Source organism: Choristoneura fumiferana, chromosome 6 (genome assembly GCF_025370935.1).
Source record: "Choristoneura fumiferana chromosome 6, NRCan_CFum_1, whole genome shotgun sequence".
NCBI classification, from domain to species: Eukaryota; Metazoa; Arthropoda; class Insecta; order Lepidoptera; family Tortricidae; genus Choristoneura; species Choristoneura fumiferana.
This window is the reverse complement of record NC_133477.1, coordinates 13773862-13790920: the sequence shown is the minus strand read 5'-3', so window position 1 is coordinate 13790920 and position 17059 is coordinate 13773862. Positions and strand designations below refer to the sequence as shown.

Sequence of the window (17059 nt, the reverse complement as noted above, 5' to 3'; positions counted from 1 at the left end):
ACGTTTGTTATATGGGAGCCCCCCTCAAACATTTTTTTGTTCTGTTTTTAGTATTTGTTCTTATAGCGTCAATAGAAATACATTATCTGTGAAAGTTTCAACTGTCTAGCTATCACGATTCATGAGATACTGCCTAGTGACAGACAGACAGACGGACAGTAGAGTCTTAGTGATAGGGTCCCGTTTTTTATTACCCTTTGGGCACAGCACTTTAAAAAGTTATCTAATCAAGGGCACTTCACACACATTTTTCAGCTCAATTTCCCAAAAACTACACCCGACACGCACGAAACCGGGGCGCGTAAACGTAGAGTAAATCCATTTTTTTGTTAGATTGATATTTTTAATTTCGTAATATCTTTTTAATGGAATGTCCGACTTGAATAATTCAAAAAGTAATCTACAGGTATTGAAACCGTCTTAAATAGATTTTTTTTTATTTAGATAAGGATTAATACAAAGGTATGGATAACGTGGTCTGATTTTAGTCGTCATTTCTGTCAACTTTTAAAATGTAAAAAAGTACTTATAGTGACATAAATACAATAGTTGAAAATATGGTATCGCAAAGTTTTTTGTAGATCTTGATGTTTGCTTTAATATCGTAAAACATTTTTATATTCTATCTTTTAACTTTTTTACACTTTGAGTTGCATTATTGTAGTTTTATGTGTGTGTGCATGTGACATAATGTTTTTGATTCAATTCACGGGGAATAGGAATTTTGATACGATGTAGGAAAATTCGTTATTGTGATCAAATCAATGACCATTCCTTTAACCGTGTTAAGCTCGATCGCCCAGTTACTTAATGTAAAACTGGTGGATAACATATTATTTTTGTTATATTATTGATTTTGTCCGGTTTTTTATTAATTGATCAATAAAATTCAAAAAGATCTCGTTTACATCTCGAAATTCTTCAATGCACTAAAACTGCGTCAAGAAGCGAGGAGTTACGGGGAGCAGGTGATCGTATATCTGATTATTTTGGTTGGCTCGGAGCGATGCGGTAAACAACTCTGTGCGAACTTCTAGGAAACGCGTCTACCGTGTTTTGGTACTGACTCGAGATATTTAGCCACGCCAAATATTTTTCCTTCACAAACAAACGTTTCTGGCTCTGTATTTTCCAATTTTCCTTCACCTTTGTGATTCGTATCTATAGGTTCTATCAATATTTACTCGGAAAAGTTTAGTTCTCTGGAAGTACCAAATTAAGTTACTTTATTAACCATATGTTTACACATCTTTTCATTTGTTGCCTGATTTATAATGCATAAATAGATGAGTTGTGGTCAACCACTTAGTATGTTATGATTTAATTTAAATAGATATTTTTATTTGAGAAATGGTAAGTTATCTGTTTTGCACATTATATACTTACAATAAGAAATATTTATTTTACAACTAATAGAATCAATAGGTTACAAGTAAATATTCAAATACTTAATTATAGAAATGCAATGTTGTGAAATATGAATTGACTGGAATTTGCCAAGTCATTCAAGTATTTCCATTTATTGTGTCCGTATCGTGTGATGTGTATCTCTATGTATATACCCGTGTTTTCAGTACTGCTTACTGTGTTGGTGTGTAATAAAGTTATTGTATTGTATTGTATTGTAAATTGTTCACACAAGTTACGAGTACCTATTTCGAGAAGAAACGTATAGGTGCTACTGATAACGCGTGAGCCCTAATTTATTTTATGCATAGATATAATATATACTCAGCGGCACAAAATTTGGCCCACTACATACAACATTACCTATCACTGCAAACCTCGCCTGCGCTGACGCTCGCCTACGCTGTTCCTTCTGCATATCAATGATATGCTGCCAACTGGCGGCATTCACTGTTATGCGGATGATAGTACGGTTGATGCCTCTTACACCGGCCGCGCCAATATTTCTCGGGAAAACGTCACAGAGTGCCGAAACAAACTTGTGTCTGAAATTGAGACTTCCCTTAAAGAAGTTTCAGAATGGGGTAGACTTAATTTAGTCCGTTTTAACCCCACAAAGACACAGGTTTGCGCGTTTACCACAAAAAAGTCTGCGTTTGTCGCATCACCTCTTTTCGAAAGCACTTCCCTAGCTACCACAGCCAGTATCGGAATCCTTGGTATCGACATCTCGAGTGAAGTCCAGTTCCGCGGCCATTTAGAGGGTAAGGCTAAATTAGCCTCAAAGAAGCTCGGCGTGCTCAACAGATCGAGACAGTATTTCACTTCGGCCCACCGCCTCCAGCTTTATAAGGCGCAGGTTCGCCCACATATGGAATACTGCTCTCATCTGTGGGCAGGGGCTCCCCAGTACCAGCTTCTCCCTCTGGACCGCATACAACGGAGAGCGACTCGAATAGTCGGCTGCCAACGAGTTTCCGATCGACTTGACTCTTTGGCGCTGCGTAGAGATGTAGCTTCACTGTGCATCCTCTATCGCATGTACAACGGGAGTGCTCCGAGGAGTTATTCGGGTTGATCCCTGCCGCATCCTTTCGCCACCGACCTACGCGACAACACTTCCATCCTCACCATTTGGATGGTTGGCGGTCCTCTACTGTGCGTTTTTCCAGAAATTTCCTGCCTCGCACAACAAAACTCTGGAATGAGCTATCGCCTGCGGTATTCCCGGACCGCTATGACCTTCAAGTCTTCAAGAAAAGAGCGTACTCCTACCTTAAAGGCCGGCAACGCACTTGTGACTCTTCTGGTGTTGCAGGTGTCCATGGGCGACGGTAATCGCTTACCATCAGGCGATCCGCCTGCTCGTTTGCCCCCTATACCAAAAAAAAAAAAAAAAAAAAAAAAAAAACATTTGAGGGCCAGATATTTTGCCGCTTATAAACCTAAAAGCAAAGATTGTAAAATCTTGACTTCTGTGCATCCTTTTTCAACAATGTGCTTCTCAACTTCAGGCAGTTCCTATGGAGCTTCCGTCTACCGGGCGAAGCGCAGAAGATTGACCGTATGATGGAGTGCTTCGCGCAGCGCTACTGCCAACTAAACCCCGACATCTTCACCAACGCGGACACGTGCTACGTGCTCAGTTTCGCGATCATCATGCTGAACACGTCGCTACACAATCCCAGCGTCAAAGACAAGCCTGCGCCGGAGCAGTTTGTTGCTATGAACCGCGGCATCAACAACGGAGGCGATCTGCCGCATGAATTGCTCTTGGTGAGTTTGCACCTTCTTGCTAAATGACCGTAAGCCCTAGCAGTAGCCCCAGTGAGTTCCTTGATGAGTACAATAATGGCGTACTGAGACCTGAGCCCTTATTGCCTAACGCACTTTGAATCACAATAGTTTTTCACCACACCTGTCTGTCACACGGTATAAAATATTGGTAGAAAGAGATGTGTATACGACCGCGAACGTCAGCGCGTTGACAATACGGTATTAGCAACTAGCCGTTATCCGCGACTCCGTCCGCGTAGAATTCGGTTATCTCTATCCCGCGGGAACTATGCAATTTTCCGGGATAAAAACTATCCTATGTCCTTCCCCGGAACTTTAGTGGGAAGTGGGATATGTTTGCTCAACATTACGGATGGACATGTACCCAGTAACGGCAACGTATTTTCTTCTTACCAAGATACAACAGCAAAACCGTGTGTGTGTGATGTACCTATATTTTAAAAGCTTTTATTTAACAAACAAACAAACAGTCAACAAAAAGTACAGTCGAAAATACAAACTGAGACATGGATGCAAAGAAAAACTAGAAAAAGAGACTAGCGCTGGGAATCGAACCCAGGTACTCAGCATTCCGTGCTGCGTGCCATACACCTACACTACCACTGGACGGGAGTACAAACACGAATTTCTCCTATGCACACATGTCTCAGGTTCTTATTTCTACTACGCTACTTAAGCAGCAGCACTAGCGACATCTATGTTTCGCTCTCACCGAGAGACGTTACATTCTTTCGGAACTAACCGCTCACCCAGACAAGAGATGTCGCTATTAAGCAATAAAATTATGATTGGTTATTTGGAGTCTTTTTGTATTTCAACTCCAAATTTGTTACTTTTACGCTCATATTTGTATTTTCGATATGGTTTTACGGGATGACCGTAAAAGTAACAAATTTGGAGTTGAAATAAAAAATACAAAAAGACTCCAAATAACCAATCATAAAAAGTACAGTCAGCAAAAAAAGCTTGTATTAAATAAGTTTTGGTAAAAAAATGATTTTTACTAAAAGCTTTTTTACTGGTTGTACTTCTTCTCTTCTTCATAAACCCGCACCCGTGTCTCAATGGGGCCCTTATTATGAAACGGTTGCATAAAAACTATTATGGAATCCAGAATTGATACTTTGAATCTAATTTGTGACTATGTGGCTGCTCTGAAGAACAAAACAGTTGTACCAATATGCCGCAGTTCATTGTTGTGTGTTGCTGCCAAGTAACAGAAACTCACAATGACAGACCGAAAAAAAAAACTAATTCTTATAACTGACTTTTCTCAAAAATGGTGAATAATTCTGAAATAGAATAAACTTTTTTCTCAAATATATTGTAAAATTTAATTTTATTCCAATATTTTTCTTATGCTTTCCCGCCTTTTTTCATCAAAAATAAACTGCAGGTGTATTTTTCCACCGAAAACACCACAAGCTATTTCAGACCCAATAGAAAAAGTCCGGAGTTTCAATAAAATATCTGATACCGGCCATTAGACTGTATACGACTTGTGCCAACATTTCCATGGCCTTTTTAACTTAAAAAAAAAATACTGTTTGCAGGCGCGCTAATTCATTATTGTCGAGCTAGCGCGCCTGCAATCTTTTTAACTTTTTAATTTTTCGCTGACCATAAACTATGCACTTCACCTGATATGTAAAGAATAATGTCAACTTTTACGGACATTTTTGAGAAAATAAAGTAAACTAAACTACTCGTGTTCAGATCTCTGTATCGGCGATAGTCGGTATCACACACAATACAGATCTTTCTTTTTTGTAAAAATATGACATGCTGGAAGTCTACTGACCCTTGTCAAACGTTATTCGCCGCAGCTACTCATTTTATAAGTCAGCAGAAATGGCACGCCTAGTTTAGTGTCTAATAAAGAACTCAAGCTATCCTTATCAAAATGACAACCCGACCTACTTGTACCATGACATTTAACAATCGATTATGCACCGTGGGCAGAACAGTTTACGCAGAATGTGCGGCGTAATCTTTTATAGTGACGTAAGCCGTAATATTGTCCGGGCAGTATCTATAAAACGGTTGTTTATGAGTACTACCTACGACGTTGACATTTATTTGTACTTCAATAAGCGGCTTTGTATCATGTTATTAAACTGATAGGCTCCTGGACAGTATTAAGTTGTGATTTTTATTCCGTTTCAGTCATTATACGAGTCTATAAAGACGGAGCCTTTCAAGATACCGGAGGACGACGGTAATGATCTGATGCACACGTTCTTCAATCCGGACAAGGAGGGGTGGCTGTGGAAGCAAGGCGGCAGGTACGTCGACTTTATGAATCTGGTAATCTTTATTCGGAACAAATTTCAAAGTTCACTTGGCACTTTTATGAGTACAATGTTTTTTTTTTAACAAACAAGCTGTAAAGTGGGCGTTGCCAGGTAGATAGCGTGCTGTTATTTTCTTAGGTTTTTTTTATATATGCCAATAAACTCTATATTGATAAATGCTTATTAAGCATACGTTGACTTGTTGTTGGCATGTGCCTTTGATACTAACAAAACACATATTTTCCTATAACTGATTTCTAGCTTTTTATGAATGAGATTGGCTTACGTTTAATGTATTAGTGTACTAGTAAAACTAGTAACTACAGTTTTGACTTTTAATTTAATTGGCATTTATCAAATTACAGATACAAATCGTGGAAGAGACGGTGGTTTATCCTCAATGACAACTGCTTGTACTACTTCGAATACACGACGGATAAGGAGCCTCGCGGCATCATTCCATTAGAAAACATATCTGTAAGTATCTTTCTTAATTATCCTTAGAGTAGCTATAGATAGTAGTTGCAGGTAGGTAGGTAGGACATTGTGCAAGGTCCGTCCGGATTGCTACCACCATCTTGCTCGCTAATCCTGCCCTGAAGCAGCAGTGTTTGCACTGTTGCGTTTCGGCGTGGAGAGTAAGACAGCCGGTGAAATTACTGGCACTTGAGGTATCCCATCTTAGGCCTCTAGGTTGGCAACGCATCTGCAATCCCCCTGGTGTTGCAGGTGTCTATGGGCGGTGGTGATCTCTTACCATCACTTGCTCGTTTGCCATTTAGTCGAATAAAAAAAAAGACGATTTCCGAACAGAGTAATCCAAATGGCATTCACATGTATAACTGGATGCTTCGAGGAATTAAATAAAAACAAGAACAAGAAATCTTTTTTTCACCCCTAAGAGTGGTTTCGCACTACGTCCGATCCGAATCCGGTAAAAAACTACGGTCCGGTGTAGTCGTAGAACTAACTATTTGTATGGTGAAATCAGATTACGGAAATCGGATCTAGTGCGTAAATTACCATACCATAATAGTTCTACGACTACTCCGGTCAGTATTTTCACGGATTCGCATCGCATAATTGAGCGCAAATAAATATTTATGTGCGCAACTAAATTTAAGTTGTTGATGAAAAGAAATGGTCGGATCACGGAAGATGGAAATAAAATATTTGCGTCTGCGAACGGAAGCCCCATGGGCAGGGTTTAAAAGTGGTACTACAGCTGTACATACCGGTATTTTACCGATACTGTGGAATCAGGGTTTGAAACTCGCACCAATCATACCGGTATTCATATGGCCGGTATCTTTGGTGCTGGTTTAGTCCCGTCGTAGAGACATTTTTGTCTGTGGGCGCACATATCCAGTTGCAATTGCATTGTGAGTTGGAATGAAATCTTTTTGGAAGCTATCTTATATTATAAGACATTTCCCTAAAGTGAATGCTATCATTTCAGGTCCGGCCTGCGAGCGATCGGCAGCGACCGCATTGTCTGGAGTTATACGCCAGTGGAGGAGCTGACCTCATTAAGGCTTGCAAGACCGACTCCGAGGGCAAGGTCGTCGAGGGAAAACACACCGTTTATAGGTAACTTGTCTTTGCTTGAGGATTTGCTGACACTAGCCGTTAGATCCGGCAGTTTGGTTGAAATTCCGCCTTTTTAACCCCCGTTACTAAATTGTTCAATAATTTCGTACATTTAAGTTGTATGAAGAACATCTTGCAAAATTTTATGACTAGACTTACCAAACTTGATTTCGGATGAGATTTCGAATAAAAACGCAACCCTATCAAGGTGGTTTAATTCATTAGAATCTAAGCTTTAGACTTCTCTTATACCGCTTCTTCTCTAGTCGCTATGATCGCTGAGACTTTCACGCTATAATAAGAAGATTCTCTGTTAGCTAGTATCCTGAGCATGATTGCAAACCGGCTGGACAGCCCTTTGTGGTGGCATGACTAAAAAGGTCATAGGGCCATATAATTTGATTTGTAATTGTAATTTTATTTTATTTTAATTAAGTAGGTATTACTAACATAGTTGTATAGTTTATTATTATTATTATTATTATTATACGATGTGTTACTTCTAGTTGCTGTATATAAAATAAAATATAAAAACTTAATGAAGATGGTTATATCAACCAACTGCGACTAGACTCTGGCCAGCGAAAGCTGCCCACGCATTTTTTACAAAACTAATCTGGTATCATTTTTGACTGTCAATTTTGTCATGTTGTCATTCTAGCCCGGCTTATATAATTTTGATACTTCTGCTATAAGAAATATGCAGCTTGAAGAGTCCTGAGTATAATTTAATGTCTGGAAATTTTAAATAATATCTAAGTATCAAGATCGTTTAATCAGTGTACAGCAAGGGTTATCAGCCTCATTTCTTTTTAATTTGCCGTGGTTTGGACTGCTTTCGCTGGCCAGAGTCTAACGATCGCCGTTTTATTTTCAGAATGTCGGCAGCTACAGCGGAGGAGCGAGACGAATGGATCGAGTGCTTGCGACGGTCCATCAGTCACAACCCTTTCTATGACATGCTCGCGCAGCGCAAGAAGAAAGCACAACACAGCATGCATTCTAGCTCGCACTAGGTTAGACCGCCACAATCTGACATGATGATATCTTTTACTATAATTGGGTCTGACGTCTTTACTTTTGCTGTTGACGGTGTGTTCAAGTGTATAGAGCAAAACGGTTTTTCTTCATTGTTAAACGGGTATCAAATATGAAACGAACGCAGCTAAAAATGAATACAACTGTATATTTTATTATATCATAATTAGTCAAGTTTTATACATTTATCCCGAACTTGAACACATTGAGGCTTACATTAGTAAACGGCTCTCCTATTAAATTATTTCGACTATACATTTTTATAGCGAGTCAAAGTGTTATAACAAAAAAGTAATGAGATGTTACATCAATTTAATGTAGTCATGCCATATTTTTTTACATGACAAATTGAATGTTTAAATGTGAAACATTAGGCCATAACAAGCCCATAATATAAGTTATGAATATATTGACGTCCATCTAAATAAGACGAGAAGTTATATTGCTGTATGATGTTAGTCGGTAGTCAGACTTCAATCATTGTGATATTTGCAGCCGCGACAGCGACCCGGCGCGAGTTGTTGCGACAGTCGCAGGGTATCGTTGTTCATGTAAATAACGAAGGAAAGACTGAACACGTGGTAGTGTAAATTTTACACAATTATTTTGAAAATATTACGAAACACGGTGCATTGTACGCGCGTACTGCCAAGTTTATAATTTAAGATGATTTGCGGCGTTGAATTATTTGGAATTTTGTAATTTTTATATTTTTGTGCAAGGTGTCCTTGACAATAATTATTTATCTAAATAGATTGCCACAGCTTTGGCAACTCATGATTATATCACTCCAAGTATCGCCTCTATTATCCGGGTGGCGACGCGCAGAAGGCCTTTACGTATTTGATGAAAGTATTACTTTAATTAATGGTAATCTTACCATGATACGGAATAGTGTACATTTTTATTAATGTTTGTATAAATAGTATAGTTATAATACTGTCGATGTAGTGTAAAAATGTAGTATAGAAGTTTGGTTTCACTCTGCTAAGATGTACATATTTGCAAGTTGAGAGTTTGAATGCCGTAGGATAATTTATAACGTTAGCAGAATAACCATTTTAGTTTACATTCCTCCTCATTCAGTAATTTGGACGTAAGAGATGCCTATTATCATTAATATTAGTGTTATTAATCATGAAAGTCATAAAATTAGTTAATTTTCGGCTTCTCCTCATTTTGCGTATTGTTATTTCATTAATAGCTAAGGACGAAACACCAAATATCAAATATGAAATATGAAATCTATTAATGGCCTTAAAATGGTAGATAATAGCGTTTATCGATAAATATGGAATAATTTACAACGCCGTCTAAATACTAGTAAAGTAGTCAGGTACGCATCCACAGTCATAACATCGAACCATCTTCGGGACAACAATGTACCAAATTAAAAATCTATAACTAACTCTTTGTGTTTCAAATTCTTTGCTCTTAACATTTCCATTACTTCAATTCTCTGCATAATCGTCTACTTATCTTTGTGTCGAAATTTATTCAGAAAAATGTTAATATCGGGGTATTGTCTCATAATACTCTGCCCGCGATGTGTTTGTTATTGTGATCCGTTGTATATATGCTTAATGACATCATCTGCTTGTGTTCCTGTTCAAGCACACTTGATATTCACTGCTGGTTTTAATTTATAAGACGCCGAAGAGGAAGTTATTAGAGGAATTATAAATTATTCAAAGACGATAGTGCGTTTAAGGTTTTCCATAACGATCATTGACGTCCATGGATGAACATAGTCCTTAATCAAATCAAACCGTACGAGCCTACAATACTGTAAAGTCCCATTTGAATATAAGTTCGAACAAGTAGTATATGGGAAGCATACATGGATTGGCTTGGTTTGGAGTTAAGATATTATGGCAGTAGTCTTTTCTCAACTGCTTCATTTGCCGCTCAGTGCATCTCTTTCGTATCCAGATAAAGTATGACCCACTGTTCGACAAATGGCATGACCATAACTACCATATAATCGCACCTCCGGAGACCTTTGACCACTTGGCATATTTTTGGAGTGGCGTTTAAGGTTAATCAGACGCTCTCTAGGCGAACAATACTGATACTTGTTTAAACAAATTCTAATTTTACTTTTCTACGGTTTTGCTCGCCGAGTGGACGTCGGGCGTACCTTGTTATCGATCTGTAACTAGTATAGTTTAGTAATAGTGCATAGTAAGTTGTAAATGCGCCTCATAAATGTTAATTTATCTCATTTGTATGATTTATTGAATATTTGCATAATAATGGTGTTGTAAATAATTTTGTAAGAAGATCGAAATACATGAATATCTTTATTTATAAACTTGGTTTCTTTAAGTGCTGTAAAAAAAGATAAGCAACCTCAATCACTTTCTAATCACTGACCCCTTCACCTGTCATCTTCGCCTGTGCATTGTCATGAATTGAAATCATTATAACATTCAATTTGTAAATGTTGCAAGGCGCGTCAGGAATCAACTGTTTCGACGGTACCTCTAACCTAGGGAAGATTCATAGATGCACGCATCTGTAAATGGAGATTTCTTCGATCAACAATACGTACTAGATTCAACGTCACAGCTGTGAAAACGGCCAGAGAAATAAGAGCACAAAATAAATTATTTATTAAAAAAACAAAATAATTATTAAAAAAAACCTTTGAAAACCACAAAGCTGCTTATGAATGCCACTAAAGGTAGAAACAAAATGGCAGAAAAGAAAATTACCATTATTACTGCATTGAAATTCTGGATTTCAATTTTTTTATCTCTCAACGGTTTCCCATTTTCTCGCGGATTTCCAGACATGTGGTACCTAACTGCTTTCTACCACGAACCAGTAAAACATTTTTCTGAACACTGGTTCAACGCGGGCGCAGCCGAGCGTGGAGCATCCGAGTGGGCTTCCCTTTCCGACATAAAATACTGCTTGCGCAATGCATGCTATTTACAATGACTATAACCTATCACGTACAAACTGAGTTGGGTCGTGGATTCCGTATTAGTTTTATGTAGTTGTTTAAACGAAATTGGCAAAGTAGGTATCCGATTTGTCGGACGGAAAATATGAGTATCCGGGTATGCCGTAACAATGTTGCCTAAGTGTAAGTTATATAAATTAGGTTACCGGTTCGCTATAATCAAATATCATAATACCTTGTTCTTATATAGTAGGTACGTGTACGTCGCAATATCAAAAAAGATTAGTTCCAAAATGTCGAAAATATCAAATAGATTTATTTTCAGTGTAGCAAAATGTCATAATTACCTACGAGTACCTTTACACATTACATCCGTCCGATAACCAAAATACGAGTATATAATTGGTAAAAAGAACAACTCCTTCAAAGATCGAATTATTATTAAGACTGTTCTTTGGGTGGGCATATTAAAAGGATAATATACATTTTTTTCTTGCACGAAGTAAAAACAATTATTTTTTACTGGCGTAGGTATGTGTTCAAGTTCGATGTAAGTGAACCAGAACCGATAAAAAGGGTTTTATATTTTTTATTACAGGTTTTGTTTTATTGCGAATTAGTATGCCATTTATTGTGTATAAAACTACGTATGTGTGTGTATTTACCAATAATTTGTAAATGTAATATACAATTTGGATGCACATATTTTGTGGATTTATATTTTTTATAGGATGCTCATACTTTTGGCCAAGGTTGTACGGTAGGCCATAACCATACCGGCTGTGTCACCTAATCGCGTAAGTAAACCCGACATGGTTTTACTGTACATACTCATCCTCCACCAGCTTTACCTGCGGGATAAGTACTAGGTAACTTAAATTAATTGTGTTTTTCAATGTCTGGATTGTCTGGGGCGCGTCCCGAACCTTCTAAAGGGACGTAGTACAAAATGTGTGCATTATATTAATAACGATTATTCAATACTTTGCTTTATTTATAGCGTACGAAATTAGAATTTATAAAAGCTGGTGGTAGGGGGACGCCAAGATTTTTTTGTATTGTGCCACAAAAATAATTGAAAAATAATGCTTCAAATCCTTATCCAAATCTCATACGAGTATGGTACCATTGTGTTGAATTTACGAATAAGTGCCAAAGATTTTAGATGCGAGCGTATTTTCTCTGAGCCACAAGGTTTATGATCGGTAAACAGTTTTCACTTAAATACGGGGTTAAACGCAATGGCATTGAAGTGCAATTGCGATATCTTTAATAGCAACTAGGCGCTGCAGGTCTCGTTTCGATAACTACATTACATTGCAGTCACGAAAAGGAACTCACCAACTGTTAAGTATACAATTTACGGAAGAAAAACATGACCCTGGCTCATGAAAAATACGAGATATTAGAAGTTCATAAGTTATTAGTGACAAATATAATTAAAAAGCAGTTGGGCGCTTTGTCGCATTCACAACAATTAATACGGAACAACAATAAAGTACAGAAAGAGTGTGCGGTCCGAGTCTCACTTGGCAGGTTTTTTCGTCTTATCACTTATTAAGATTGTCTAGGTCTCTAGGTTATTGCCCCATTCTACAAAGGAGACACGCTTTAGGAAACTTATTAATATAACTGTTAGTAACTTACTACGAGTGTCGTACCTACTTGATCTTTTTTGCATTTTATTTAGAGTAACTCAAGTTAGACATATCTTTATTGGTACTTTTGCAACATTGTAGTGAAACTATGGTTAACTGTTTCATGTTTATGCATGTATTTCAGCGCATATACTCGTAAGTATCGTAATCACTCTATCATGATGTGTTCGGCTATTTCGTGAAATGGTGCAGGCATTCCTGATTTACGTAAAACAGTGTCCACATCAAGATGTAGCCTGACCATATCAATGGACACTCAGGCTCAGTGTTTGACGATGTGGCCAAGCATTGGTGATTTATCTGGATTATCTGTAATATTTCAGTACGTGGTTTGTTTTAGCTTGAATGAAGACCCTTATGAGTGTTTCAGGATTTTGTTAATTATGGTTGACAAGATAGAGCCATATTTAAAAAGAACTAAAATAACCCTTACTAGCTGCTGTGTGCCAGATCAATTAATAAAAACCTTGTATAAGAAATAATCGTCAGTTTTTCGTTTTTTGACAGTTTAAAGCAAACCAGCAAGCGAGTCATGTAATGGTTTAAGGGATCACAGCCATCCTTATTTGACAATCTTTATCTTTAGCATCCTCAAGAAGGTCGCGTCCGTTCTCGGCCTTTGTGACCGCCATTTCCAATAAATTTTAATGTTTTTTTCTTTTTTCTTTTCTTGTTAAGTTAATGTAAACTCAAATATAATACTTGAAAAAGTCAATAAATATGGCAATTTTAATATTACTTTCTTGATTAATTATCAATAACTACCTACAGTAATTTATTACTCATTTTATTACTAAGTCATTTTGTAATCACGATGTCCGTTATAGGGGGCGTAAGTAACTAGGTACTTAGGGAGGGGGCCCAAGTGAGCACCATTAGAGGAACTGAGAAAAAAGTATGAAGAAAATATCAGTATCACTTAACTTTAAATGCTATTTAAAGCTGAATTTATCGAAGTTTAATTATACATACTTCAATATTCTGCAAAGTTTAGAAAAACTAATAAAAATAACAAATTACGAAAACTTACTTTTGCTCGCTTTGCCCGAGGCGGAGCCTAAAGCGGGCCCCGCTTTTGGGCAAAGCGAGCACAAAGGGGCAAAGGAAGCACCCTTCATTCATGCAATAACTATAAAATATTTATTTGGAGATAAGGACAAAAACTACGTCGATCACATCAATAAAACTCCAGTGATTTGATGTAGACTTTAATCAGAATCAAAACATAACAAATTTAACAAAAAATGGTACTTCTTACAAAACATTGCTTTCCGCCATTGCTTTTGACATTGACTCTTCATCCCAAGCACCTTTTTCAGTTTTTCTTTTGTAATTATTGACCATCTAAAACAATTAAGCAATGAAAACAAGCAAGCTAAGCGTTTAAATAACACAAAAACAAATAAATCGCTTTAATATGCCTAACGGTATGTGGGCACATGCTCACTTTGCCCTGCCCGCTTTGCCTTTTCGACCAAATCCACATTGTACTCGAACCTAAACTTAAAATATTTCGCGCACATTCAAGAACATTTTACCAAAACAAAGCTAAATAACTGTCAATACATATTACAATTAACGTTTTTCAACAACGTCCTCACAAATCCGCAAAACACTCGATACATACCTCGTATTTTTCATATCTGGACTGATCAAATCGTAATTTTTGACACTACACGCGCACGGTCGCTAACAGGCGGTGGTGGGCGACTGCGGCAGGTGGACCGGGGCGGGGCGGATATCGCCACGCAGTCACACCGCCACTGTCCTTATATTTTCAAGGTGAGCGCCAGTGCTCTCTTTGAGCAGTATGCTCGCTTTGGGCCCCCCTCCCCTATATCAAATAAGAAGTGATTTACGATGCGAAGTATGTAGATGGCAGGTGTTTGAAAATTTCTAGTCTCGAAAATACCGACAACCTAAGCTGCGAGATTGGAAGCCCTACTTCACACACACCATTGAATTGCTTCGCGAGATTGTCTAGATTTCCTAACAATGTTTTCCTTTACCGTGAAGCTCATGGTAAATTTCAAATGTAGTTGCACACATGAATTTAGGAAAACTCAGAGATAGAGGTGCGAGCCCGGGTTTCAACCCACGATCCTCTGCTTGAGGGGCCATAGGTCAAACCGCTAGGCCACGGCCACCACGGCTATTATGTAGTCTTCTGGACTTTTAGTAGCAGGTAATTTCAGGCTGTTTCTTAATTTCAATCTTCTTTATCATAGTTAAATACCCATAAAAAATCTGCTTTCAAAATAAAAAAAAACTGCATTCAAATCGGTTCACCCGTTTAAGAGCTACGGTACCTACTACAGACAGACACACATAGCGGTCAAACTTATAACACCCCTCTTTTTTCGTCGGGGGTTAATAAACGGGACCTATAACACTAAACACACGAGTAATATTTACCTCGACGTTTTGACCACATTACAGTGGCCGTGGTGGCCACGAGTAGTCTGAATTGTAGGCTGTCATGTCTGCTTAGCAGCGCGATTCCTTCGAACCACCCATCTACAATTGATCACTTCAAATCGGCACCTATAGTGGCGCTGCAGCTCATGTTTCTTCACTATTAGCCTCGATGGAATCGACCGAGCAACATTGTAATTGCGGCGCTGCCAAAATTTCCTCTTGTTAGCACATGGTACACAGACCCGATAATAGGCGTACCCGTGTAATAGGCTTTTCTCAAAAATGACCGTAAAAGTTGACATTATTCTTTACATATCAGAAGGTGAAGTGCATAGTTTATGGTCAGCGAAAAATTAAAAAGTTAAAACGATTGCAGGCGCGCTAGCTCGACAATAATGAATTAGCGCGCCTGCAATCAGTCGCATTTTTTTTAAAGTTAAAAAGGCCATGGCAATATTGGCACAAGTCGTATACATACAGCCAAGTCTAATGGCCGGTATCAGATATTTTGTTGGAACAACGGACTTTTTCTATTGGGTCTGAAATAGCTTGTGGTGTTTTCGGTGGAAAAATACACCTGCAGTTTATTTTTTAATGAAAAAAGGCGGGAAAGCATAAGAAAATTATTGGAATAAAATTAAATTTTACAATATATTTTGAGAAAAAGTTTATTCTATTTCAGAATTATTCACCATTTTTGAGAAAAGCTTTATATTAGTCTCGGCTGGAATAGCAATTGCTGGCTTCGTATTAGTTAAACGGACTCGCAAGCTCGTCCGTTTAATACTCATACTCAGCCAGCAATTGCCTACTTCCAGGCCACGACAATAATCTACTATTAAGTAATAGATAGAACACTTGTCGATTATTTCATATCCAACGTAAAACTATAATAGTAGATTGTACAACAAGAGCATAAAACGAGCCATTTTACGAGAGACGTTCATATAGCCACCTGAGCCGTTACGGCGAGGGTGGATAGATACGTCGAGGGGAAAATGGGCTTAATGCTTAAGTTTTACACTCTGCTTTTTACTTCGACTGAGAGGAAATTAAATAGCAATATCTACAGCGCGGTAATGCGGCGGGTATTTTCGGTACTTTTGGAGCGGATGCGGGTCGGGTTGGGGTTTGACATGCAATAAAGCAATAAAGAAAAGCGTTTTAATGGAGCCAGTTGTGGGTTTTATAGTTTAAGTTACCTGACAAAACTTGTTGATTAGTAAAAAAAAAGCAACAGTGGAAACAAAAATTGTTTACTCACTATTGTTTACTCACTAGGTACATTTTATTTTTCATGTATAGCTGTATAATTATAAATTTTTAGTTTTGTTGATTTATTTTGATTCATTTTAGTTTTGTATAAATCAAAAATTATTAAAAAATATACCTATAGGTTTTTTTTGTTTATGGCGGTTGACACCTGATTGCCTTGGTCTTAGACGAAGATTTTACTTTATGCACTAGAGAACAAAAAGTCATTTTATGTCGCCTAAATCCAGCATAAAAACGAAATTTACGAGCGTGAGAAGTGAAAACTTCTTTTCGTTACGCGACCACGAAATCCATAATCATCATAACATAGCTTCACGCAAAAAAAACTGCATCGAAATCGGTCCATCTCTTTGAGAGCTACGATGCCACAGACAGATAGACAGACATTATTGGCGTCTAACTTACATATACTTTACACCCCGCTTTTGCGACGGGGTTTAAAAATGTAAAACGATGCGGTTAATATTTACAGCATACAAAACAGCATTAGTTACTTGCTAAAAGCGTATTTGGCATGGCATCAAAGATCTCCAATAAACTTCCGAAGAATATGCTGATGACCGAAGATATTCACGATTTTAAAAAACAACTAGGTATTTAACTTTTTGGCGGGTAAGGCCTACTATTCAATGGAGGAGTATATGCGTGATAGTTTGGCAACTTTTTAGACT

The 17059-nt window shown here is 37.8% G+C and overlaps 1 protein-coding gene and 1 long non-coding RNA gene across 7 annotated transcripts in view; one reads left to right on the top strand and one right to left on the bottom strand.

Moving 5' to 3' along the window:
* step (cytohesin steppke) overlaps nucleotides 1-10440 on the top strand; it is a 56712-nt gene extending 46272 nt beyond the window's left edge. For all 6 annotated transcript variants that reach the window (XM_074089350.1, XM_074089351.1, XM_074089345.1 and 3 more), the window contains 5 exons: nucleotides 2922-3183; nucleotides 5371-5489; nucleotides 5864-5975; nucleotides 6958-7088; nucleotides 7966-10440. In XM_074089350.1, coding sequence (XP_073945451.1) covers nucleotides 2922-3183; nucleotides 5371-5489; nucleotides 5864-5975; nucleotides 6958-7088; nucleotides 7966-8104 — 763 coding nt within the window. In that variant the 3' untranslated portion in view covers nucleotides 8105-10440. The remainder of the gene's footprint in view (nucleotides 1-2921; nucleotides 3184-5370; nucleotides 5490-5863; nucleotides 5976-6957; nucleotides 7089-7965) is intronic.
* A 3447-nt stretch (nucleotides 10441-13887) lies between these two features.
* On the bottom strand, nucleotides 13888-14534 carry LOC141428670 (uncharacterized). Its single transcript, XR_012451455.1, has 2 exons — nucleotides 14323-14534; nucleotides 13888-14039 (listed from the first exon to the last, which is right to left on the bottom strand). It is a non-coding gene; the product is annotated as an uncharacterized lncRNA (long non-coding RNA).
* Between the last annotated feature and the right edge of the window lie 2525 nt (nucleotides 14535-17059).